At 30.8% G+C, this 27,138-nt stretch overlaps 4 protein-coding genes across 13 annotated transcripts in view; 2 read left to right on the forward strand and 2 right to left on the reverse strand.

The window, feature by feature from the left end:
• The window catches only part of LOC130665753 (uncharacterized), a 35,369-nt gene extending 33,654 nt beyond the window's left edge, over nucleotides 1-1,715 (forward strand). The window contains exon 3 of one of the 3 annotated variants that reach the window (XM_057466307.1): nucleotides 1,503-1,715. In XM_057466307.1, the coding sequence (XP_057322290.1) occupies nucleotides 1,503-1,598 (96 nt within the window). In that variant the 3' untranslated portion in view covers nucleotides 1,599-1,715. The remainder of the gene's footprint in view (nucleotides 1-1,502) is intronic. The other 2 variants (XM_057466304.1, XM_057466305.1) reach the window with 2 other exon arrangements.
• Nucleotides 1,716-1,821: 106 nt separating this feature from the next.
• Nucleotides 1,822-10,524, reverse strand: LOC130665756 (GPI ethanolamine phosphate transferase 3). Of its 4 annotated transcripts, none has more exons than XM_057466315.1 (5): nucleotides 10,242-10,524; nucleotides 7,668-10,136; nucleotides 7,100-7,270; nucleotides 2,708-2,931; nucleotides 1,822-2,625 (listed from the first exon to the last, which is right to left on the reverse strand). In XM_057466315.1, the coding sequence occupies exons 1-5, from the start codon at nucleotides 10,243-10,245 to the stop codon at nucleotides 2,431-2,433; spliced, it is 3,063 nt and encodes a 1,020-aa protein (XP_057322298.1). In that variant the 5' UTR covers nucleotides 10,246-10,524; the 3' UTR covers nucleotides 1,822-2,430. The 4 variants fall into 4 exon arrangements, with proteins under 4 accessions (XP_057322298.1, XP_057322301.1, XP_057322297.1 ...); XM_057466318.1 differs by lacking the exon at nucleotides 10,242-10,524 and having other exon boundaries at nucleotides 7,668-9,600; nucleotides 9,699-9,877; XM_057466314.1 differs by having other exon boundaries at nucleotides 1,823-2,625; nucleotides 7,668-10,524.
• Nucleotides 10,525-12,517: 1,993 nt separating this feature from the next.
• Nucleotides 12,518-20,650, forward strand: LOC130665757 (ubiquinone biosynthesis protein COQ9, mitochondrial-like). 2 transcript variants are annotated; one of them, XM_057466319.1, is made up of 6 exons: nucleotides 12,525-12,672; nucleotides 12,781-14,717; nucleotides 15,318-15,506; nucleotides 15,592-15,935; nucleotides 19,762-19,989; nucleotides 20,512-20,650. In XM_057466319.1, the coding sequence occupies exons 2-6, from the start codon at nucleotides 12,920-12,922 to the stop codon at nucleotides 20,545-20,547; spliced, it is 2,595 nt and encodes an 864-aa protein (XP_057322302.1). In that variant the 5' UTR covers nucleotides 12,525-12,672; nucleotides 12,781-12,919; the 3' UTR covers nucleotides 20,548-20,650. The 2 variants fall into 2 exon arrangements, with proteins under 2 accessions (XP_057322303.1, XP_057322302.1); XM_057466320.1 differs by lacking the exon at nucleotides 12,781-14,717 and having other exon boundaries at nucleotides 12,518-12,672.
• A 2,607-nt stretch (nucleotides 20,651-23,257) lies between these two features.
• LOC130665405 (suppressor of cytokine signaling 6) lies at nucleotides 23,258-26,701 on the reverse strand. Of its 4 annotated transcripts, XM_057465757.1 has the most exons (5): nucleotides 25,287-25,550; nucleotides 24,767-24,926; nucleotides 24,221-24,705; nucleotides 23,625-23,692; nucleotides 23,404-23,542 (listed from the first exon to the last, which is right to left on the reverse strand). In XM_057465757.1, the coding sequence occupies exons 2-5, from the start codon at nucleotides 24,848-24,850 to the stop codon at nucleotides 23,415-23,417; spliced, it is 765 nt and encodes a 254-aa protein (XP_057321740.1). In that variant the 5' UTR covers nucleotides 24,851-24,926; nucleotides 25,287-25,550; the 3' UTR covers nucleotides 23,404-23,414. The 4 variants fall into 4 exon arrangements, with proteins under 4 accessions (XP_057321739.1, XP_057321736.1, XP_057321738.1 ...); XM_057465756.1 differs by lacking the exon at nucleotides 25,287-25,550 and adding an exon at nucleotides 26,560-26,701 and having other exon boundaries at nucleotides 23,258-23,692; XM_057465753.1 differs by having other exon boundaries at nucleotides 23,258-23,692.
• Between the last annotated feature and the right edge of the window lie 437 nt (nucleotides 26,702-27,138).

Genomic DNA, 27,138 nt, shown 5'->3' on the forward strand with positions numbered 1-27,138 from the left:
TTTTGTCTTAGATGTTACTTTTTCTCAAACATATTAATACGCTAGTGCTGCCACCAGTAGTTGATAGGGAGAAACAATGAAAAAAATAATAACAACAGTAAAAATAGCAGCTAAATTTTTCACGAATAATCACTTTTACGTCGTTAATCAATTACAATTAAACTAAAAGGATTCAGATAGTAATTTTCATAAGGGTTCTTGTGATAAAAAATACAAAGACAATAAAAAAAAAGTTAGGCCGATTAATGGTGTCTATCGAGAGTTATCGTGCTTACGAAGATTCATACGTAACAATTGACAGCACTAGTTTCTTGGATTAAAATAATAAATTTAAAATCAATGAATTAACAAATCGACTCAACGTTGGGTTTAAATTATTCCTTAATAAATTATCTGCATGCGAGTACACAATTTAATAATTTTTTGTGCTATGAAAAGGGTGTAGAAATTTTTTTGTATGAGAAAAATTGTCAACGAGGAAGAACTGTCAGTAAAGCACCCCTAGCGCTTTCGCGCTTGAGGTGTGCAAAATTTATTAGTATTATTAAATGAAGTACGAAATGTCACATGGATCCAATCATCGGCGGATGAATTATCGCTCGGACTAATTGTCGTTAGGATCAATTGTCGCGGATCAATTGTCGTGGATCAATTGTCCTCGGATCAACGGTCAGGTAATCCCATATGGCTTTCCTGAATTTTCTTAAGAAAGTGTCCAAAATTTTACGTAATTATTCCCGTAGGTTGTTCTAAATGTACTTCTTACTTTCCTGATATATAGCATCATTTAATTAACCAAAAATGCTAACGTACGATGGACGGTGTCACTCAATAGATTGATTGAACGGCATACGATATAGGCCTGAATAACTTAACTGATAGTGCACTCTGTGCGTTACTGACCCTAGTAGCTATCTTAAATCTTAGTCAAGATCTTAGCTGTCTTAGTCAAAATCTTTAGAGAACAGTATATATAGATATAATATTTTGCTGTATTTTGATTGAGTTTCTCAAGATTTGCTCCAGAATTGATCAATATTGCCACTAGGGGCGTTGGTCTAGATTCGATTCCCAGTTCGAACTATAAGATTCATTTTGTCGATACATTTATAAAATTTTTTATTGAGAAGATGCCTTTCTAGCATCCAAGCATTATTTAATTATTTAAAAATGTGGAACGTTTACCGATTTTGTGTAATCCGTGCAGAGGGGCATAATAAATTAATTAAATAAATCCGTGAAGCAAGAAAATATTAAATACATGCAGAACGGCATGCGGGGATAATAACATTAAGCGTTTCACACTTTTTTAGAAAAATGAGGATAGAAAGGGAATTGGAAAGGATAAGAAAGGCATATTTTCAATGAATAGTTTATAAATAAGTTGACAAAAATAATCCAATATGAAGTACATGCAGATCTATGTACGGAAATGACTCAAGATACTGAATTAACATACGTATATTAAGCATTAGATAATATCAGTTATTCTTCTGTTACAGAACCTACGGAATCACCAAAACTATCCAAACTGGAATGGGAGGTCTGATTGGACCGACTTTTACGATTCCTACAAAAATTATAGACATCATCACTAGATATTTCTTAAATAGTCCTTATGGGTTTTCAAGATAAATTCTTTTTAGTATGTCATCAATCTCTTCAAATAAATGTAATTTAAATGATTTAAATAAAGAATCATTGGCATATATATATATATATATATATATATATATATATATATATATATATATATATATATATATATGCATTGATAAATTTAGAGATGACAATTATTTCTCTTATTTGTGAAGTTTATTAGATTCACCTTACTTTACCTCAATTGTTGTGAAAATAGAATACAGAATCTTCAATAAGCTTAATGCGATACAACTATTTTTAGAAGTTATTAAGATTATCTTAAGTTTTAAAAATCATAAGTGTAACTTCAAATTTTACTTTATCACTAATTTGATTATATTATTTCATTGAGTATCAGCCAGCAAACTCATCCACCAAAATTGAAGGGAATTTAGTAATATTGAACAGACGGTTATTTCATATGTATATACATATCTAGGTTACTAATTTTTAAATATCATGAGACAGTATTGAGACACATCTGAACGCAATCCTGCATCAAGTGCGTTGCTTCATGAATATTATAATCAGCAATGCATTGCACGCAGGGTAGTCTTCATATGTTAAAAAATCATCATTCAAAAAGAAAAATATTCTGGTTATTCATTTTTAGTCATCAATTGAAAAAAATATCCTTTTGAAACGAATTAAAAGACGTCATGATTTATAAGCATCATACAAAATTTTTCACAATATTTAGCAGTTAATTTGACACTTTATATTAATAATATTTTCTTCCATTATTAGTTATTTACTCACATTATTTTGTAATCTGTTCGTAATATCACATCACTTCACTTTAGATACTCGTGCTATTAGTAGTTCTACCCGATTATCGATTCTAATTATCATAATTATTGACACCAAAACACTTCCTAAAGTAACTAGCAACGAGATTCCTTCAAAAATTAATTTTGGAGCAAAGATTTTCCATACCATTAAGTGGCGACAAAGAATTGTTGCAGCTAACATGCATCCGAAAGTCTGTAAATAAACAAATTAGTCTATAATAACTATAACAGTATAACAATACTTGACATATTAGACAAATTGATAATTTACATACACGCAATCCATGGATAAGAAAGTATTTCCCAACAACTAAAAGAAGCGAGTAATGAAACGTGGATTGTCGATCGAACAAGATGAGCTCACCTTTTTTTAGTTCGTCATTAATGCGAAATTTGAGTTTCGAAAGACTCGGAATCATTACGATTATTGTTAATGGCATGATTACTAATAGAGGTAATGTAATACCCATTATTATGTGTGATCCAAACGTATTTACCCCTACAAATAAAATCAAGATTATTAATAATATTAATATGAAATACACTTTTCAGAAAATCCAATTGATCAAAGAACTTCTGTTAAATTTTTTAGTGATATCAAAAGCCCCACTCTGCATATGAAAAACGAATTTTCCTTCTCAAACTGAGTATAACTTTTCATTTCAATCAACTAAAAATTATGAAAATTATCACCATAACATGTTTGCTATCTTGAAAATCGCACAAACAAAAAAAAAAAGCTCACTCTAATCAAAAAGAATTAATTTGAACCAAGAATATCATTATGAAAAAAAAAATTTGTTTGGTTCGAGAATAGTTTTTTTATTAAAATTTATATTCTGAATTCAAGTTAATATTTTTTCGATTGATAAATTTTAATTCTTGACCCAAGTCACGGAGAGGAATAAATGATAAATTGTGCTCAGATTTCGATTACTTTCTACTATTTCAAATAATAACTCGGAACTCAGAACCAAGTTTAATAAATACTGCTGACTATCAACTAAAAATACACTCTTCGCCAAAATTAAAAGATCAAAAAATAATCTGAAATTTTTCGGTCATTTTTAACAAGTTTTATCTCCGCACAAAATTATCGTAGAGCAAAAAGAGAAAAACAAATTGAAGCTTCAAGATTCTAGTTTTTAGATCTTGAAGCAAAAAGTTTTTATTATCAGCAGTTGCTCAGTGATCATAAGAAAACCAATGGAAAAAATCGGTCTATCGGTTGACCCTGCGGGCCAGCCGCAAAACTTCCCGCTGTTTTCGAGCTCTAAGAGCTCAAAAACATTAGTATAAATACATTTTCGAGCTCGAAAATACCTTTGTTTCTCTTTTCTTATGAGCTTTCCAAGCTCAAAAAGATTACGGTTTATGTTAAAGTTTAAAAATTTAGAATCCAAAATAACGAATGAATGAGCGATTTTTATATATTTATTTACAATTATGTTCAATAATTAGCTCAAAAATAAGTAATTTTTTTAATTTTAATTGTTTTCTAGTATACAGCCGTAGTAACGGCTTTTTACACTTTTTACCTTTATATCGAAACTGCTTTACTTCTCTTTCTGCCTACATTGTGCGGCTGTGGCCCGACTTGTGCTTATACTGTACTGCATCATTACGATGATGCCCTACAACCTCCCTTGTGCAATGGAGGTGTAGTGGCGTAGGGGAGCCACAGAGAAAACCTAGCCAGTACAGTTTCGGTTTGGGTGAAGCTCCAGTGGTAGTTAAAATTCCCATTTTACCGATCACTGGATCGGCACACACACACACACACACACACACACACACACACACACACACACACACACACACACACACACACATCGCTCTGAAAATGTCAGAATAGCATCCTAGCACCTTCAAACGTCGACATATGATGAAAACCCGATTTTTGAAAATCGGGGTGAAACCAATAACTTCCCGAATTTTTTGAAAATCGTCGATTTCCTCAGCGGGAAGTTAAAAAACCGTTTTTTAGCATTTCTTTCTCCCACGATATCTCGCGAACGAATTACCCGATTGAGATGGTTGAGGTGGCAATCGACGCGCTTTGTTGTGTTCCAGAGCTGATTAGATTTTGAAATCGATCGATCGAGCCGTTTCTGAAAAATTAAAAAAAAATTTTTTTTTGTGTATTTCTTCAATATCTTAGCGCCTATCTAATCGATCGATCTAAAATTTTCAGGAAAGTTGACGGCCAAAAAACTCTTTCGATTGCCACCTCAACCATTTCAATCGGTCAATTCATTAAAAAGATACGAAGAGTTTACATCCACACAAACATACACACACACACACACACACACACACACACACACACAGGACAAGAAATCCGTGCTAGATTATAACTCAAGTCTGGAGGAAGACTATAGTTGAAATTAGTTGCGCATGGCTTGTTCAAGATCTGCTCAAGGTTCAAAATTGACCTTGAGCCTTGAGCAAATCGTGAGCAAGCCATGCGTAAGTTCCTACTGTAAATTACTGGTGCAAGAAATGCATCAGACACTTTTTTATTGCACTGTGTTCAAGATATCTATAATATTCTTGCGTACAAGAGTTTGGAGACTCAATCTATCGACTCCAAAATCTAATTTAAAAGCCGTCTTAATCGGCTGATTCGATCAAGAGATATCGTTGGTGAAAGAAACGATACAAACAATTTTTTTCGAATACCTTCAAGAAGACTAAACGGATCAATTTCAAAATTATGTCAGGTCTAGAACTTGATAAAACACGTCGATTGCGTATTAAACATTAAAATCGGTTGATTTGTTCGAGAGATATCGATGTCGAAAATTTTCAAACGTAACAATTTATCCTAGATACCTCATAATATAATGTACTAATTGTTTTAAAAATTATACCAGATCTTGATCTTCAGGATTTTTTTTTATCACTGCATAATTTATTGTGATCGGTTCGTTAGTTTAGAAAATATCGTCAGCAACCAATATCGTCAAAAAACAAAAATACTCAAAATTATCCATTAGCTGTTTTCTAGCTCAAGGAACTCGTCAACAGCGGGAAGTTTTGGGGCTGGCCCACAGGGTCAACCGTTTTCAGATTTTTCAACTTTCCGCTAAGAAAATTGGAAATTTTCAAAAATTCGGGAAGTTAATGGTTTCGGCTCGATTTTCGAAAACTGAATTTCTAACAGATCTTGAGGTTTTGAGGTTCTAGGAAACTACTCCAACTAATTTCAAGATGATGTCCGAGTGTATGTATGTATGTATGTAAATATCCGTAACTTTTGAACGGATGAACCGATTTTGATCGTCAAGGTGACATTCGACGCGGCTTGTTAATATCTGAAAGTTGTAGAAAATTGAGCTTAATTAGTAGGGTGCGTTCGGAGATAGGGTAAATGCTCCAGTAGTTTACCGGGCACCAGTACACTGTTGAAAAATTTATGTTAAATTTAACACAAATCACATATCCCAAACGGTCCACTCAATTTTTTGTCTTAATTTAACACATTATACTTGTGTCAAATAATAATACAGGTTTAGAACTTGTTGAGATCAGATAACACATTCAATTTTAGTTAAAATTACACTTGATGGTGTCAAATAATTGACACAAAATATTTAACTATTGAATTTTTATACACAAGAACACAAAATTTTCAACTGTGTAGTTGACCGCTTTTGTATAAAAGTCCTAAAATTGTCATCAAATAAATATCTCATGAACTTAAAATTGATGTTTAATTATTGTTATACAGAAAAAACGAATCGTCAAAGTGTAAAAAAAAACGTATGTTAAAATTCAGTGTGTTGAATTTTTAACACTTTTGTGTGTCAATTTAACACACAGTATTTATCTTATTTGAACTGTCGCAATCGATTGATTTTTTTACACACAAAAATGTTATTTTATTCGAAAGTAACACTTTTTATATTTTACTGTCAAATCAACTCACAAAATATCTTAAAAATAATGTCGACCATCACAAAAGAATTCTTGGAAAATTTTTACTTTTAACATATGCGTAAGTAACTTTTTCTAATACTTACAGCATGTTAAAATAACACATAAATAAATGTAAAACGTTCGTTTTACACACGATATGTGTTGATTTTGATGGATCCTTTTTTAATGTGTAAACTTACAATAATCATAATTAGTAACTGCTTCAAATATTATGTAATTTTTATAACGTCGAAAATAATTCATGAAAATTTCTCACAGGATGATTTAACTAAAATCGGTCATTTACTATAGTAGACTATCTGAGAGGTGTGTACATTCTTTAATTAGTAAAATAATTTCTATTGGGTTAATCTTGTCAAATTGAGTTCCGTATTAGTTACTAATAGTTATTTAACAAATTTATTAATGAGATCTTGCAAAAATATTCATATAAGTACCAATTTAATCACCGGTCAGACACTGGTACAATCAAAACATAATTGTGCCATAAATAAATGACTTCGGTCATCTACTAGAAACCGCGATTTTTTACAACACCAATAGTTGACCGCCCGAGTGTATACTCGTCATATATTAACATCGGGCGATTCGCGAAGTTTTTTTTGTGATTTCTATTGTTTGTCACAAAGTTCCGGACCCTGATCATTACTAATGATTAAGAATATAAAATAAAATAGTACTAATTTAGCTAATGATTTCTAGTAATTTTTAATTAAATAAATTACCAATTAAAATTGTTGGCAGGATATTTTTGTAAAATTGGCCGTTGGTTCCGACTAACGCAGCATCCCATTGAATAGTTGAAAAAGTTGGTTGATGTCCAGTACCATAAAAAAAATATTCAGCAATCAAAAACCAACAGAAAACTGCTGAGTTTGGTATTTGAAGAAGTTCCTCTATGATAAAACCAAACGTCATGACCGTCAGAGATATTATTTTGAAATGTTTTGTTTTTTCCCTAGCGGATCTGAATTATAGTAAATTACCATATTTTACCGCAAAATATCAGATTTTACTGCAAATTTGCTGCATTTTACGGTAATTTGCGGCATTTTTACCGTAACACGGTGAAATACTTCACTTTACGGTAAAATGCCGTAATTGTGCGGAAAATCTGCACATTTGCGGTTGAATACCGCAATGTTACCGCACTTTTACCGTAAAATACCGGAATGAACTGCGAAATGCCGTATTTAATCGTAAAATACCAGATTTTACCGTAATTCTTCCGAATACCGTAAATTATGGCAATTACCGTAATTCGGATCCGCCAGGATTTGATCAAAAACTTACTTAAATTATTAGCATTATGATGCCGTTCCATTGAAACAATGATCAGAAATGCTATGCATGTAATACACATTAAAAAAATACTCGGAGCTTGAAAGCATCCAAGAAGCAAAGCATCAAGAAGTGTGACAAAAACACTCAAAGAAATAAAAGCTGCACTGTAAACAGTACCAAGACCATAAATAATTGGGGTATTGTTACTATTCTCGTTTTTATTTGTGTTAAGAAGATTTTTCACTATATCAAATAGTTTTGGTACAACATTTTCATCTTCATAGACAGCAAAGGATTGGTGATTTTGTTTTAAAAAAAATATTCCAAGTGGTCGCAAAAACAAAATGAAAATAGAAATGATAATAAAAAAATAAGCAATTCCTGGTAATGCATTCATCTGGTATTCGAGAGTGAATTTTATTTGTTTACTTGTAGATAATCTGGATAGTACCCAATAGCTGCCAATACATACAACTGTCAGGACTGGACAGTAGCGCGCAACTGTTATGTTAAGTGAAAAACCTGATAAATTTCCACAATTTCTCAACCAAATCCTTACAGTTGTGATGTACAACGCCAGACTCACCAAAGAAATTGTTAACAGTATTCTTTCCAAAGTATTTGATGTTATTGAACCAGTTTTACCCAAAACATAAGATCCACATAATTCGCGGTTCTGTTCTTCACGACATCTCCAATAGTAACTAGACAATCTCACTGCGAGACAAATTATTATCCCACAAACTATTAATAATGTTCTATGCTTGCTGGAAATTCTAGAAATATTGTTAAAAGATTTCCGGTTTCTTTTGTCATAATTATCATTTGAATTGTATTGTTTAATATTAGAATATATAAATAACCAAACTTGTGTTATCAAGAGAAAGGAGAGTATTTTGTTTTCTTCAATAATATAACTGTTTGAAAATAGTCCGAAGACTACTAAAAATAAAGTTATTTGAACAATGTAGTTTAATTTTTTACTCTGAGAATTATTATACCAAGTTGTCAATATTGTATTCCAATTTTTAATAACTAGAATAACTAGAAAAAATAACAGAATTACTCCACCAATGAAAGAAAATGTATTACTAAAATTAACGACTAGCTGCATTACATAAGATATATAGACAATAACTAGAGCAATGCAGATAAATATTAAGACTCGAAAAAAAGATAGATCAAATATTTTTATCATATAAATTTCTGGTAGTTGATTAATGAGTATGTAAGTAAAAAACAAAGTGCAGAACATTAAGAACAAGCCTTTGAACATCAAACCCGAGTCGAATTGAACCCAAATTTCTATACATGAAGCACGAAGAATTTTAAAATATTCATTAGCATGTTTGACGAAATTTTTAAGAGTTTTCTGATCATTAATTTTTGGTACTTGTTGAAGTAAATCCCGGTACATTTGCTCTAGTTCTTGGAGTTTTTCATCCGAAAATAAAAATGAACTTGCCGAATAAGTGTCAATGTATTTTTTTGATTGATAAACATTTCTCCAAAGTGCATGAACAGTATACCACATATCTGATGTCTTTGATAGACTTGGTAAAGCATCCAATATGACTGATCCAATGTTAGAAAAAGGTATAGGAATACCAAGGATTGATGCTAGTGTTGGTACAATATCAATTTGATTGACAACTCTCGGTTCGTGTTCATCAATTGCATCTTGTAAAGGAGATTTTGAATAAACGAACATCGCCGTTTCAATTTCATCGTCACTATCTCCACCATGGTCTCCAGAATTCGTCATACCATGATCTCCAATTACAAACAACACAGTCTGATCATCAAGAACATTAATTATTTCTTTAATGAGTACGTTAATTTCATTCAACTTTCTTGTCATTTCAGGGTGATTTGGGCCATGCTTATGGCCACAATGATCAACTCCTAAATTATGAGCAATCAATAATGACCAATCTTTTTTCTGTAACTCAAAAAATATTCGATTCCGAACTTCTCTGTCTACTGTATCCAAGTCACGAGTATTAAATGAATGCGCAGGAAACTGCCGTAAATATTTACCTGGGAATAAATTAATCCAAGTATCATCACCCATTAATATAACGCCTTTCTGGATGACTTGATCAATTAAATTATCCTCATCGATTTTATCAGAAGCAAAATTTGAACTTACGTCGATGAATGTTGGTAGAGTACCTGTTGTTATAGCTTTGATACGTTGCATTGTCGTAGTTGGTGGATCAGCAATACTTTTATAAAGTCTTGAGTGATTTGGATATTTCTTCAAAAGATCGTGAACAGTAGAAATTTTATTTTGATAATAAGAATTAGTAATGTTGTCCTGCCAATCTAAGAATTCATATTTCAACGCGTCCACTATAAGTAACACAACTTTTTGACGAGATTCTAAACAAATTTCACCGGCTGTCTCAGGATTTTGCAATAACTTTTCAATGTCACAAATCTTTAGATTATGAGACAATGTACAGTTGCTACGCTCTATTTGTGACATTCGAGTTAAAAAAAATCCATTAAGAAATAAAATTAAAGCGGATACCATCAAACATGATATCCATAGTGTAAATATCAAGTATGAAAATTTACCCATCGTAAAATTAAAGGTTGTTTTATGTCGATTATTTTTTTACTAGTTTCAATTCTTTACCGCTTCATAGACTTATATGTTTAATTTTTGAATTCAAGTTTTTTCTTCTACTTTTTTCAGTTTTGTGATTTTATTATATTTTCGTTTTCTTTTTTTGTTACATTTTTCTGATTAAGTTGTATAAATTAATGAATAAATTACTGTAATATCAACTGAAAATTGCTGCCCTGATAGCCAACACATGGTGCCATTAGATAGCCCTAACGGACATGCTGAACAACGTGCTACTCTGACAAAAACGACATCTACTCATCGTGACGATGTTAACAACCCCCACCACCTTAGTTTGAAATTAACAGTAATTTGACATTGAAATTACCGAAAATTTGCTGCCCGGATATGCGGACAATTTAACAGAAAGAGTTGGAAAGAAACCCTGAGAGCCACCTTACCCTGATAGCCACACTTTAAATATGCCCTAAGAGCACAGTTTGCTTTAGCAAAAGTTTACTTACAAAAGTTTCATTGAATTTTTCGTCAAATTTCCGTCAGCTTTGGACTTTTCCGTTTTTGACGACAATTTATATACAACTTGCTATACAATTTGACGTAAATTTACTGCCCGAATTAGAATGCAAATTCACTTCAAAAGTTGGCTAGAAAACCTTTTTTGTCAATTTTCAAGCAAAGTTTTACATTAATTTATTGTTAATTTTACTTGAAAAATTGTAAAGTACCCTAACAGCCACACTTTAAAGATAATTGCTCAGCAAGTTCTGCAGTGAAACATTTTCAGCTAACTTAATGATAAGTTTCTGGTAAGCCTCGGCTGGATAATACTTGCATGCAAGTTGATGCAAATCAACTGCCGTCATCTGAATGTAATTTGACAGAAAAACTTGCCGTCATTTTGAAGTGAAACTTTCAGTCAACTTAACGTCATTGTCTGACAGTAACACTTGTAGTCAAATTGAATTCAAGTTACAGACAATTTACTGTCAACTTGACGGTAACTGTTGGTTTTCCAACACTTTCCTTTAAATTAGCTTCAAAATACGGCAGTAGCTTGAAGTTAACTTGTGGTGAAGGTGGCAATCAGGGAACTTGCACGCAAGTATAATCAAGCCGAGGCTTGCCAAAAACTTAACGTTAAGTTAGCCGAAAGTGTTTCACTGCAGAACTTGCTAAGCAATTATATTTAGAGTGTGGCTATCAGGGTTGATATGAAGAGAAAATCTTTATTTACCCTAATAGCACAGTTTGCTTGAGCAAAAGTTTACTGTACAAAAGTTTCGTTGAATTTTTCTTCAAATTCCCGTCAACTTCGGACTTTTCCGTTTTTTACGACAAGTTGTATGCAACTTGCTATTGAATTCGAGGTAAATTCAATGCCCGAATTAGAATGCAAATTCACTTCAAAAGTTGACTAGAAAAAAGTTGTCTTTAATTTTCAGGTAAATTTTATGTCAATTTATCGTTAATTTGACTTGAAAAATTGTTAAGTATATTTTTACGCTCAACTTGTAGACAATTTTATGTATAAATTTGCTTACCTTTTGAAATGGTAAGAATGAACATTACCGACCGTTTTTTTTCGTACAAGTTTACCTTAAAATTGAAGAAAAATTAACCGCAAATTTTTATTTTCAACTTTTGCTGTGAAATTGTCTGCAAATTCGGGCAGCAGATTTCAGGTAATTTCAACATTAAATTACCGTCAATTTCAATGCAAAGTGGCTATTAGGGTAGCTACAATTTCAACGTCAAATTCAAGGAAACTTCTGCTGAGCTACCCTGGTTATCTGTGTACCCTAATAGCCTAATAGCCACTTTAGCTTGAAATTAACAACAATTTGATGTTGAAATTACCTGAAATCTGCTGCCCGAATTTGTCAACATATTCACAGCAAATTTGAAAAGAAAAATTTGCGGTTAATTTTTCTTCAATTAAGAGAACTTTTTACGCTAAAAACAAGTCGGTAATGTTCATTCTTACCATTTCAGAAGGTAAGCAAGTTTATACATAAAAATATCTACAATTTGAGGATAAAAAAATACTTAACAATTTTTTAAGTCAAATTAACAATAAATTGACATAAAATTTGCCTGAAAATTGACGACAACTTTTTTCTAGTCAACTTTTGAAGTAAATTTGCATTCCAATTTGGGTAGTAAATTTACGTCAAATTCAATAGCAAGCTGCATACAAATTGTCGTAAAAAACGGAAAAGTGCGAAGTTGACGGACATTTGACGAAAAATTCAAGGAAACTTTTGTAAAGTAAACTTTTGCTAAAGCAAACTGTGCTATTAGGGATAAAGTACTATTATTATTCCGAGTGTGTGTGAATTGTATAGAGTCAAATGCGCATATAAACAAGCATGGCTGTATTTACTTTTCTTGTTTTAAAAAATGGTTTATCAGTTAATGGTGAGCTCAATAATTTATGTGTAACTGTTTAATTACATTTCTACATTTATATTTAAATTCATTGCAACTATGATACATATTTACGAGCTTTTATTTATGTAATTTTAGAATTTCTGTTTTAATATCATGTGTAATTTGACAATTTACTCATGTTCATTGTTATTGGTATCGTGAAGACAAATACGTATATACATATATATATATATATTTAATTGAAGGTTACGCTAATTTTATTAGAATAAAACTTATGAGCACTTATGAAAAACATAAACTCATGGAAGGGAGTGATAAAAAATCTGTTGCTGACAATTTTGTCAAAAAAATAAAGACACTTCTAAATGAAAAAAAATGCAACGAAGCATTTGAATACTTACTTGAAATCAGCGCCGGAGAAATTTTGGATCAAAGATCTTGGGAGTTAGTTCCTACTGTGGTAGAATTTCTTAATGAAGATACTTATTTGAATAATCTTAATGTTTTTAATACATGTGTAAAAATATTAGAAACTGTTGCTGATAAATGTAATCCCAATGAAACGGTTCTATTGTTTTTAGAACAAGTTGAAGATTTTGAGAACGATTTAAGATTCCAAGCTCTGTTAAATCCTTTAGCAAAGTCTTTGACAAAAGCTGATCTAAATAAAGTTATTGAGTGGGTCGTAAGTACTATAAGATCTTATAGTGAAAATTTACCATTACCAAGTAATGAAAAACCAAGTGAAATTATTGCCGATGGACACGGAAGATCCGATAAGCTCAGCACAAAACTAAAATACCAAGATCCAGTGAGTAAAAGACTAACCACAACATATCAATCAATTTCATCTTTTTTAGAATATATTATCAACAAATGCATCAATTTAAATTCAAACCATAATACTAAAATATCAATGTATCTACTCAATTTACATCTAACACTTTTTGGTAAACCTTTTTCACATTTAAATATCAATGAAAATGATGAATTGCCTGTTTATGAGTCATCAATTATTCAAATGAGTCTTTTAACCGGTAACTTAATGAAATTTTTAAAAATTATCGAAGAGCGCAGTTTTAAACGGATAACTAAATCCATAGAAGAGCGGAGAATTGATATTGATAATATTCCAAGTCTTGAGATCCAATTATTCGATGTTGAAATTAGTGATTTAGCTTATGCAAATTTCTATTTTATTCTCACGACTTCCGAGTCACTGAGTCATTTGATTCCACAAGTTTATCATCCACATTATTTAATGAATACGCTATTCTATCTTGCCAACCATTTAATAAAGCAACCAGAATATAATTTAGTATCAAAAGGCTTGCGGTTCATTGCTAAAATTTTAGAAAGAATTCAAATTGAATCAGTTTCGCAAAAATACGTGGAATCGGCAGTGCATCGTGATTTATTTTCAAGTTTAACGCAAGTAATGGTTTACTGTGACTCTATGCCAGAACGGAAAATGGCTCTGGACATTTTTCGTAATTATATTGAACGTTTTACAATGAGAGCACGATATTCATTGATAACTCATTTATATGAGACGAGCAATCATTCAGGTTTACTTGCCTTAATAATAAGTATTTTGAAAGAATCAATAATAAAATCATTAGATAGTAGATCACCGTGTGAGTACTTTATTGGCGATAAATTAGCGGTATTATTAAATCGCATTTGTAAACTTCCGAATGGAAGTACATCAGATTTGGTTGAAATTTCTGACGAATTAATAGCTGCATTAAATTTATTAAGATTTTTAATTTTGAGAGATAAAAACAACATTACGGGTATTTGGACAATTATAAAAAGTATAAAAGATAACTTTTTAGAACCATTAAGAGAAGGTATTGAACTTTCACGTGCTCATTGGAAAGTCAAAATTAATGAACTCGAAGAGAAAAAAATAAATCAGCATCGAAAAAATAAAATAGTAGATGACATTAGTGTAACAGTTGGAGGTGAAAATTTACCGAAGATGCCAACGGAAGAAACAATAAAATTTTGTTACTCTGCTTTGAATGCTCTCGACATTATGGAATGTATTTTGACTCGAACTAACGAATGTATGGAAACTCATCATCATTTTTATAAATTACTTGATTGTTAATAAAGTATTTTCATATACGTTTGTAATTGTGCTTTTTATTGTTTATCAATAAAGTTTTATTTTATGAAATGATTAGTTAATTTAAGGTCACCTAAATATTTTTATTGCTTGTTCCCTGAAAAATTAAGCATCTCTCATATAATTCATAGTTTAAAAGTGGTTGAAAGAAAATTGTTTAATAGTATATTACACACCTAGGGAAAGCCGAGGCGAAGCCGAGGTCAACAATCATGTGATCTGAGGCTTTCTTATTTACTTCCCGAGGAGTGTATAATATTTTTCTCCTCGACGGATGCGGAAAGCGGCAACTTCGTTTTGCACAGCGGGACGAGAGTTGACGCTTTCCGCCCGGAGGCGAGAAAGATTTTTTCGACAAAAAAGGTTGAGCAAAAGGAGAAATTCCATCGTTATTGAAAATTTATCTTGATGGACGCTCAAGAAAAAAAATTGAATTATAAATTTTATAGATATTAATTTCTTCTGAGTTAAAACCGATGTAAAAAATCATCATATGCAGTCATGATTCTATCTAATTTGAAATAATAAATATTTATAGGTATCCGAAGTTTATGGACTTCCAAGTTATTGCTTGCGTCTCAGTCATCCTTGATCGAAGGACAGATAAAAGATCAATCCAAATTTAAAAGCGAGCAAGAATATGAAGAAAATATAAAAATTAAAATCTTATCAGCATCGCTGCCATTTGTCAACGAATTTGGATGGAGTCGACAAACTATAAGTGCTGGTGAATCTATTTAGTTAAATAAAATCGAGTAGGTCTTTAGTGAATACAACAAAAATTATAACATTGAAAGAATTGTTTGTTGTAGGTGCGGAGGCGATTGGATATCCTGGAATAATCCATGGATTGTTTCCGAAAGGTGGAATAGAATTAGTTCAATATTTTTATGCAAGTTGTAATGCAGAGTTAAATAAAATTTTAAAAACTGAGGCATTGGCGATTGAAGAGAATCCTACTAAGAACAAAAAACCACCAGAAGTTTACGTAAAAAATGCTTTGGAAAAACGATTGAGAATGCTGGTGCCATATAAATCGACCTGGCCGCAAGCAATTACTCTAATGACACTTCCACCTAATGTTCCGATTGCATTGGCTAATATCCTCACTTTAATTGATGATGTATGTTATTATGCTGGTGACAGATCCGTTGATGTAAGTTTTTTTTATTTATAATTTTATTAATTTACTCAGTAAAAATTAGGAGTCAAAGAATGTAGTAAACGGCACAGAAAAAAAAGAAATGTCGAAAAATAGAAAAAGCAAATTGAAGCTTACTGTTCAGGTTTATCGAACTCTTTACAATATTATAAGATTTAAAGTATAGCATTAGGAGACATTAAATCATTCAATGTTATGTTAACACCTTCAAATTAATGACGTCAGAGTATCTGCTGACAAGCATACCGCAATCCCTTGTTTTAGGATTAATCCTATGTATTGAAAATATCTATTTTTTCTTCTATTCATTATATCTGCTAATTGGGATATTTTATATTTCTTTTTTTTTTTTTTTAATTATCAATAATACTAATTTTATATGAACTACATCCTGAATCAACTTTTCTTCGTGAGATTGTCGTTTATTTATCGATTATTCATCATTTCCGATACGTTCATATACTGCCACATCCGCCAGTCCGAATTCTCAATAAAATAAAGCATGTTCATAACCTCCACACCCATATTCGCATCAGTTCTTGAAGAAAATCCGATACCAAATTTATTGTCAATTTTTCTATATTATTCTTAGTAAATTTCAATATTGAAAGTAGAAAAATACGATTTATTTGAAGTCGGAACTAATTCAAAATTTTTTCAACACTTCAAAATATCATTAATTACACATTATGGATTCAAATAACGCGCGAAGAATATGCACAATGACGTCAGACCAATCAAGTTGCATTTCACATCACGTGACTTTAATACACGGATAGAAAATTTATATTGACTCAAGAAATATTTTCTTGAGCCAAGAATTTATTTCTGAAGAGAGCCAATTATCTTGCTTCTAATTATACCGGCACACAAAAAAAATTAAGTAGAATGTGCATTTGACCGGACATACCTACGGGTACGTATTTTGGTCCGCTGAATCCGAATTCAAGGTCAGTTTGACCCATACACCCTCGAAACTTCGAAAAAACTTCAAAAAACCGTAAAAATGATAAAAATTGGCAGTTTTAATGATAAAAAAATGTTTTGGAACTAAACTAAGCGTGATTTTCATGTATTTCGATCCGCTGAATAGGAATCGAAACTTTGTTGAGACCACGAGCCATTTTAAATGTGAAAAAATCACACAAAACTCTCGAAAATTCCGAAAAAATACAGTTTTCATGATAAAAAAACTTCTTCTGGTCCAATTCAGATAAAATTTTATATCTTTTGATGTCTTCAATTTGCATCTTAATTTTTTTAGTCTATTCACCCTCTAAAGCTGGAAAAATTCGAAAAAATTGTAAAAATTACCATTCATAACAGAAAAAAAATTGATTGAACATGATTTAATGCCTAAAATAAATACTCTATAACGTAGATATACCAAATAACTTGAAATCTGTGAAAAACACAAGACATAAAAAGTTAGAAAGAAATGATTTTGACGAATCCTAAACTTTCCTTCGTTTGTATCGCACTCTTTTATCCTCAAACGATCTTCGTAGTGGATTCCTCTTTCGTTTACGATTTTCTTCGGGTACTTTTCTTTTTAACATCTAACAAAAATCTGCCATCATGTTAACACTCCAATTTCCTTGGTATCTACTCTCCATTTCACTGATGTCTTGGTGAAAACGTATGTAACAAAATGAATCAGGACTTTTATTACACAGATGAGAATTACTTCTTGTAATAGTATACTCTCCAGTAGCCAAGTTTCCCACTTCTGAAGAGCTGCAGTCGCTTGATGACGACGCCTGCGAGCCTGCTTTCTCACCCTGACCAGACGCCGATACTGGGGCTCCGACTCCCTGCATAGTAAAGTACTTATCACTTGTACCTGCCATGACGGCACACACGCCGTTAACCCAGGGACTCTGTCAGATGGTTCTGTTGCCCACCGTCACCACGTGGAGGTGCCCTGGTTACAGGCACAAGCAATTAAGTCTTCAAAAGTCAAAAACGAGAGTAAAAAAACCAACAAAATTACTTTTTTCGGAATTTGGAGGGTTTGTGTGATTTTTTTACATTTAAAACGGCTCGTGGTCTCAATAAAGTTTCGATTCATATTCAGCGGATCGAAATACATGAAAATCACGCTTAGTTTAGTTCCAAAAAATTTTTTTATCATTAAAACTGCCGATTTTCATCATATCTATAGATTAATTCTTATTAAGAACTTTTGATTTCAGATGTCCTCAAAAGTCAAAATCACCCTGGCTATCCACGCGCTTTTTTTTTTTTTTTTTTTTTTTTTTTTTTTTTTTTTTTTTTGAGGTGCCAACTTCAAGTAATAATAATAATAATAATAATAATAAAAGAATATTTAATGCCTTCGAAAAATTTTTTTTTGTTACTTTAAGATGTAAGGAAAAACATTAAAAATTCAAAATTTTCCATTTTTCCTTTCCCGAAAAGAAAGGCCCCTAAAAATAGGTATGAAAAACGGCGCGAATTACCAGACTACTACTTTAAGATACTACTACCACCTTAAGATAACTTTTTCTCGATTAAAAAAATTTTAATTGAAATATTATTTTCTAATTCAATGTAATTTGAAATGATTCGAGAGTTCAAATCGGTTCAAATAATTCTGTGTTGTCCGAAGAACCAAAAATTGCGATATTATTTTCTACTTCAATTAAATTTGAAATGATTCAAATCGTTTCAAATAATCACATAAATCCTCAAATTAAATTTTCCTTTTTCATGATTCTATATAATTAAAAATGATTTTTTTGAAAATTACACTTAAAAGCAGCATGATTTAACGATGTGGGCAGGTTTGCAAGATTGAAGATTCAAATTATTTTGAATATATTCAAATCATCATTTTATAATTTCAAAAAATGTTGGAAAATCCAAACGTGCACACCGCAATCGCTCATTTTATTTTGAATCATTACTTTTATTATATAATATTAATGTATTTTTTTCTTATTATGAACTTTTATTCAACTTACAAATTATCAATTTGATTTTTTTATTTCTTATTTTCAGTTTAATATTTTTTACTAACATTTTTGCACACCTCAAGCGCGAAAGCGCAGGTGTGCTTTATGGACGGTTTTTTTTTAAATATCCCGCCTTTTGTCTTAGATGTCGCTTTTTTTTTCAAATATATTGATACGCTAGTGCTGCCACCAGTAGTTAATAGAGAGAAACAATGAAAAAAATAATAACAACAGTAAAAATAGCAGCTAAATTTTTCACGAATAATCACTTTTACGTCGTTAATTAATTACGATTAAACTAAAAGGATTCAGATAGTCATTTTCATAAGGGTTCTTGTGATAAAAAATACAAAGGTAATAAAAAAAAAGTTAGGCTGATTAATGGTGTCTATCGAGAGTTATCGTGTTTACGAAATTTCATACGTAACAATCTACAGCACTGGTTTCTTGAGTTAAAATAATCTATTTTAAACGAATAAAATAATGAATCGACTTAATTTTGGGTTCAAATTGTTCCTTAATAAATTCTCTGTATGCTAGTATACAATTTTACCTATCTTGGTGTAATAAGAATAGTGCAGAAAGATTTTTATGTGAGTAAAATAGTCGAATAAAAAAAACCGTTCATAAAGCACCCTCAGCGCTTTCGCTTTGAGGTTTGCAATAATTCGAAGTTAAGAATTTTGAATTATTTTAAATTATTTCAAATTATAATTTTATGATATGATCCAATATGAAATAATTTAGATTTTTCAAATTATTTCAAATTAGATTTCTTAATCAGGGCATGCATGATCATATTTGGTTATTTTTTCTTGGGCACTTTAGTTGACTTTGTAATCATTGTATTTTTATTTGCTTAGTTTAATTGGTATACAAGAAGAATCGTTCTCGCTGGCATTTATAAAACCACAGAGCTTTATTTACTCCAAGATGAGAGTAATGATAATAAAGAAACTTGGGAGTTTTTAGAACGAAGAATAAAAGATGCTCATCAAATTTACAGCTTACTCAATGTAGCTTCTGACTTACCACCACCCGATCGAGTTATCAATCGTGCTACAGAGGCAACAACTGCAGTTTTTGTGACGGTATTATTTTTCCTATGTTTTGATATTGACATTAATTTATCCCCTGATAGCCAAGTTGGTGATAAACTGGCGTCAAACTAACAGCCGCAACTAGACACCAAGTTGGCCGCAAAAGTTGGTATTTCCAAAGTTGATAGAGACTTTCTGAGAAAGTTGGTGGCAAAAGTTGGCAATTCCATAAGTTGACGGAAAGTTGCCTTCAATTTTCTCAGAAACCTGCCTTCGACTTGCGGCTCTTCACTGGCGCCAACTTTCTCAGAAAGTTGGCGGAAACCTGTAGCCAAAAGTTACAAAAGCTAGAGTTGTGAATAACTTATCGTCAAGTTGGTCGCAAACTAATGAATACCAACTTTTTGCCGAGCAACGCGTGCTATCAGGGTCATTTTAGTAGAAATTATGGATCTCTATATTATTTTATAAATGACTCAATTTTTAATTGGTAATTTACAACTGTGTTACTAATAATTACTGGCAATTATTATTTCAACTGTAAATAAATAAAAATTTTCTTATTATTTTTAGGCACGAAATATACTTGGTTTAAATTGGAATAGGTAAGAAGATCGATATATAAATATAATCTACTGTAATTATGATACTTGTAGTTATTAAAATTTGTAATTAAAGAAATCGTACCAAAAAACTTTGTTTTCATGAAAAATCAAGTGTATTATTATTTTTTGCTAACTGTGCTCATGTCGTAATCATCAGCGTTCCTGAATAGTCAAGAAAAACCACTTAATGCATACTTAATTCTCAACTTTTTTCGACCTTTTTAACTTCACGCTAAGAAAATCGAAGGTTTTAGAAAAAATTCGGGAAGTCATTGCTTTCACCCCGAACTTCGATAATCCAGTTTTTATCAGATGTCGATTTTTTGAGGTTCGAGGAAGCTATTTTGACTATTTTCAGAATTATGTTCGAGTGTATGTATGTAGATTAACTAGTCAACCGATTTAAATGGTTTCGGCGGCAATTAAAAAGGCTTGTCAGCCATCGACTTTCCTGTGAATTTTTTATCAATCAATCAAATAGACTCTACAATATATAAGAACAAAAAAACAATTTTTTTTAGTTTTTTCAAAATTTCTAAAAAACGACTCAATTGATCGATTCCAAAATCTAATCAGCTACGAAACCCAGTGAAACGCGTTCATTGTTGTATAAACTGTTTTAATTGGATGATTCGTTCGAGAAATATCGCATGAGGAAGAAATATTAAAAAACGGTCTTTTGCAAATATCTTTGCAACGACTAAACCAAACGATTTCAAAATCAAGGAAGCTCTAGGATTCAATAAAGCGCATCGATTGCCACATTAGCCATAAAAATCGAATCATCGATTCAAACGATATCGTGGGAGAAAAAAATGGTATTACGATTGTAGCTTATGATGGGCGTGGGTACAAATTTTCTAGAAAATGTTTATAGAAGGGACTTACATTGATCAAGGTCCAGTTCGTACGCTCGGCCACCATTAACCTAACGCTCAACTCCTTCTATTAAAGTTAATTCGTACCTACACAATATTGTTAAAGACATTATTAATAACCAAAAGCAATTTCAATCTCTGTGACTGACTTAATTTCACAATCTTACGTCGAGCAGTAGTTAAATATTTGCTTCAAGAAGAGAAAATGGGTGGCGTAAAATATGAAAATTTCCACATCTTTGATCTCCAAGACCAAAAGGCTTAAAACTCGAAATGTTTATTATCTACGCTACGAAAAAATCAACGGTGTACTTTTTTTTAAGTTTATAGCACTTTAATATATATATATATATATATATATATATATTAGACTGGGCCAAAAAAATCGACTATTTTTTTTTTTTAACGATACTGTGTAAATATTATTTGGGATGACAAAAAAAAATTATTGTGAAAATTTGAGCCCTTAATTTTGATATTAAGAGGTGTATCATCGCAATTTTTTATTTTTTTTTAATGAGCGGGTTTTTGTCTCATAACTCTCAAACCATCGAGATAAACGAAATCGACTCAGATACATTTTTTTAAGGAAATTTAATGATCTACAAAAAAGATCTGATTGAAATTTTTCGTCAGATGAACCGTTTCCTTATAATCATGCTTTGAACATTGGTATGATTTTAAAATTTGATTGTTCAACTTTGGAATTTTGTAATTCATGTAAAAGTAAGTTTCTATGAAAAGACAATGAATATTCTTGAAGGAAATTGAATGCTCTACAAAAAAAGTCTCTTAACAATTTTCGCTAAATTCACTTCTTCAAAAGTTATTCAAGATTATTGAAGACGTTTTACATAACTTCAACCTTGAATAACTTTTGAAGGAGTGAATTTAGCGAAAATTGTTAAGAGACTTTTTTTGTAGAGCATTCAATTTCCTTTAAGAATATTCATTGTCTTTTCATAGAAACTTATTTTTACATGAATTACAAAATTCCAAAGTTGAACAATCAAATTTTAAAATCATACCAATGTTCAAAGCATGATTATAAGGAAACGGTTCATCTGACGAAAAATTTTAATCAGACCTTTTTTGTAGAGCATCAAATTTCCTTCAAATAATGGATCTGAGTTGATTTCGTTTATCTCGATGGATTGAGAGTTATGAGACAAAAACCCGCTCATTTAAAAAAAATCGAAAATTGCGATGATACACCTCTTAATATCAAAATTAAGGGCTCAAATTTTCACAATAATTTTTTTTTGTCATCCCAAATAATATTTACACAGTATCGTTGAAAAAAAAAATAGTCGATTTTTTTGGCCCAGTCTAATATATATATATATATATATATATATATATATATATATATATATATATATGTGTTAGAGAGTAATAAAATTTCAAACAGTAACGCCAATTTTTTAAGCAAATCATATTTTGAACTTCAATATCTCTTGAATGGTTAGATTCACGAAAAAAACATAAGAGACTTTTATTGAAGAGCAGTAAATTTTCGACAAAAATATCTATTAGTTATTGTTGTACACTTCTTTTTAAACGAGTAATAAAATTTTTTTCATACTAAAATGGGAAAGTATTATTATCTAGGCAAGGTTAAAGGCATTGGAATAAATGTTTTTATTCTTTTTCTATTATTTTTGGATCACAAATAAGTGATTTATATTAAGGCCAAGTAAAAAAATCTAATTTGGGAAATAATGGACACCCTAATATATATATATACTATTATTATTATTGTTAGTGCTATTATTATCATTATCATTAACATTATCATGATTAATATTACTATTAACAAAAAAAAGTAAGTTTCCATTTTTATTTTATATTTTCTGTTATTTATTAACTTTTATTAAATCATTAATTACTAAACTTAAAAAACTTTGTTAATAATAATCTTCTTCAACATATCTTTTTATGGCTTCTGGTAAAGGGAGTTTATGAATATTATCCCGTCGAGTCTTTTGCCGTATCACAAAACGACATAAATATTGTAAGCTTCTGACTTGCGTAAAACGACTGACAGGTTTGGTGAGTCGTACAGGAAATGCTGGATGACCTGGATGCCTTGGTCGTGAATAACAGAACACCGAATATTTACTAAAATTCATTGAATGATCTATAAGAGCTGGTATCGATGAGAATCTACCACTTTCTCCTTGGTTACAAAGCGAAAACATACCACCACTATGTTCAACTCGTGCATGCAACAATTTACCGGCAGATTTAAAACTCAACGTTAATAAATGCCTGAAAAAAATTATTTTATTTAGAAGAATCATCAGTTAATGATAGCTTGGTAATTTAAATAGTTTAAATTTTTAATGTCAATATTATATCAAAAACAAAAATTTCATTTTATAATATTAACAGAAAATAGTAATTTTTACTGTCACATTGATAATTCTAAAGAAATCTCCAATAAATTAAAAAGGTTTTTTAATTATTCTAATGCTTCTATTCACTTTTTTTTTAATAAAACAATTTAAGATCTTAAGGGGATACGCTACCGGACCTCTTTCTCACACTCAGAAAAATAAAAGGGACTATCTTTGTTGCACTCGTTGAGTAAATGATAATTTTAAAACAATTTTTCTCGGAGACGAATTAGAATTTTTGAAAATACGAAATTTCTAGCCCTCTGTTAAGGTTTTAAAAAACACTAAAGACTCTCTATTTTAGGTTTCTAGTGTTTGTCCGTAAATTAAATTGAATTGAAAATCGGTTACCGTTACCCCTTAATATCTAATAATATAAGGTAAGACGCTTGTTTATTACCTATCATCAGACGAATCTCGAATTAAAAAGGCACCATCTGGTTCAGAAAGTAATTGAGCATCTGCCTGCTCACCCGACATAGGCCCCCAATACCATCCATACTTGCTTAATTTCAGTAATTCCTGTGATAAAGTTGATTGACTCGATTCTCCATCGATGCATTTAACGTCGAAATCGTTGTTTAAATTATCTCCCTCGATATAATTTTTTATATCAACGTTTATGTCATTAGTATTTACATTTGATGATTCTTTTGAGTTACACATAATTTCTATATTGCAATGAGCAATATAACGTTGATTTTCATAATCAATATCATGTTCAGATCGCTGATTGTGTTCAGAACATTTTAAGTCTACAGAATCAGCAAGACTAAGACAATCATCTTTGACTCCAACGAATCTTTCGTGATTCAAAGAATTTATTTCGTTCAAGTCAATACTGCTCGTTCCGACATCCAATTCATGCGGATCTTTAACTATTCTCTATGAAAACAATGTATAAATAATCATCAGTACTTAAAGAATACAAAATCAAATGCCATACCTTTTTTTTAAACTTGTATAAATTTCTTAAGGATAACTTCTTTTTAATACTTTTGAGCAAACTAATAGATTTTTTTTCATCCATCAAACAATCTATTTTTACAAATGAATTTTACTTTATTTTCTCTTTAATTTCATGAGATTCCAGAATCCTTTTTTCACTGAAATTAAAAGTGTTCTGTATTGAATTTACACGGAGAAAAAAAAATTACTTTTATTAAGAAAATTTACTTGATACAAGAATATACATTCTTGAAAATTTTCGATATAATATAATTTTGTCTCAAGAATTCGTTGAATCGATGGAAATAATTTGTACTCAATTCAAATAAAGCTATTTTTTTGTTGACCCATAATATAATAACAAAAATTAATATTGATGCTTTTTTCTCAAGAAATTAATAATTATTAATGATAAAAAAATCATTAAAATAAATATTTTTAACAGATTTCTCGAACCAAAAAATTCTTGTTTAGACAATAGTATTTTTTTTCTCAGTGTACATAGTTTAGATATTTACTTAACATTTCCAGCTACATTTAAACTGCACGTCAAGGTTGTTTTTAAATATATATTTGTCAGTATTATAAGTATATATCTTTGAACAGAAATAATTTAATGAAGCTTGGATTGAAATTATGAAAAAAAAAAAAATAAACGAATGATTTATATTCAAAAATTTGATAAATCTTTGGCTTAGTTGGCGACTGATAAAGGTCTATAAAAATAGATCGAATATTCTATGAACAACTCAGGAATTTGTTGTACTCGATCTCATACCTCTCTAGAAAACAACAGGACGAATAAATATAGCAGGGTTACCAGAAAAAAATTTAGTAAATAGCACCACCTAGGATAAAAAGAGCCGAATGTGCTACTTAAACCACACAGTCAGCTTTAACCAATCATATTCTCGGCGCGAAGAATTCAAAACTCATAAATATGTGATCATAATGGCAGGTATACGACTCAGCCATAAGTGACTCTACCAAAAATAAAAATCTACTCAATTGAAGTCAGCCACATCATACCTATCTAGAAAATTCCCGCTCCAATAAAATATCTACCATCTCAAAATCTCTACCAATGAAAAAATCTACCATGACATAGTCACTACCAAAAAAAAACACTACCAAGTTGCATTTATGAATAAACTCTAACGTTTGAAATCCCTACCATCAACTTTAGAATGAATATTTTACAGACCATGAATTTATTTTTAATCAATTGGAAATCATTTCGGAAGATTTAGGAATATAATTTTATTATTCAGCGCTAATTAATTATTGGGTAATTATTCAATATTGTTTGAGCGTTTAGTGCGCATGTTAGAAAATATAATTAACACTTTTCGTTAGCTGATAGTAAACTATTAGGGAAAAAAGTTATGGATTGTTATAGTTTTAAAATCCCAAATGCTAATTAGTCATTAATTAATTAGTCCTAAATAATAGAGACATATTCCTAAATCTTCCCAACTAATTAAAAATAAATTCATTGTTTGTATAATATGAATTCTAAAGTTGATGGTAGGGATTTCAAACGGTAGAGTTTATTCATAAATGCAACTGGGCAGTGTTTTTTTTCTGATAGTGATTATATCATGGTAGATTTTTTCATTGGTAGAGATTTTGAGATGGTAGATATTTTATTGAAGCGGGAACTTTCTAGGTAGGTATGATGCGGCTGCCTTCAATTGGGTAGAGTTTTATTTTTGGTAAGGTTACTTAGTTACTTATGGCTGAATCGTATACCTGCCATCATAATCATTGCATACTATGAGATTATTTTACCTGCTAATGAGCTTCAAAATAAATGAACTGTGTATTTTTATATTGAGATTTGGTTTTTTGCTTATTATTTGTTTGGGACAAATTTTGAATTGATTTACAAAAGTTTAAATTCACTTAAAACGCAACTTTTAAATAAAAACTTGCTTTGTGTAAATATAAGTATATAGTTTGTGATTGTATTCAGTGTTGAAAAAAATTAAAGCGGCCACCAGTGAAACTGACATGACACGGCGCGAAAGTGTTTAAGTATTTTTTCATTTACTTAAAAATCAAATAATGATTTGTATTAATCTTTTAAATACCAATGTTTGAGTAGAGTAACTAAAAATTTGATTGTCTTATTTAAAAATTTATGGCCCCTTATAAATCTTCAAAAATAGTCTAATTTGCGATTTACCGCACGAAAAATTTTATGGTAGCACGTGCATGTAAAAGGAAGCCTAATTTGCGATAAGCAGCACAATCTGGCGAACCTGAAATATAGCATAATGTGGGGTGCGTTCACAACGCTCAAAATCGTATCTAAATTCACGTGAGCGTGGCGTTGTGAACGTCAAGTGGAACGCACCTGTGGTTCTA

Source organism: Microplitis mediator, chromosome 3 (assembly GCF_029852145.1).
Source record: "Microplitis mediator isolate UGA2020A chromosome 3, iyMicMedi2.1, whole genome shotgun sequence".
Classification (NCBI taxonomy): Eukaryota; Metazoa; Arthropoda; class Insecta; order Hymenoptera; family Braconidae; genus Microplitis; species Microplitis mediator.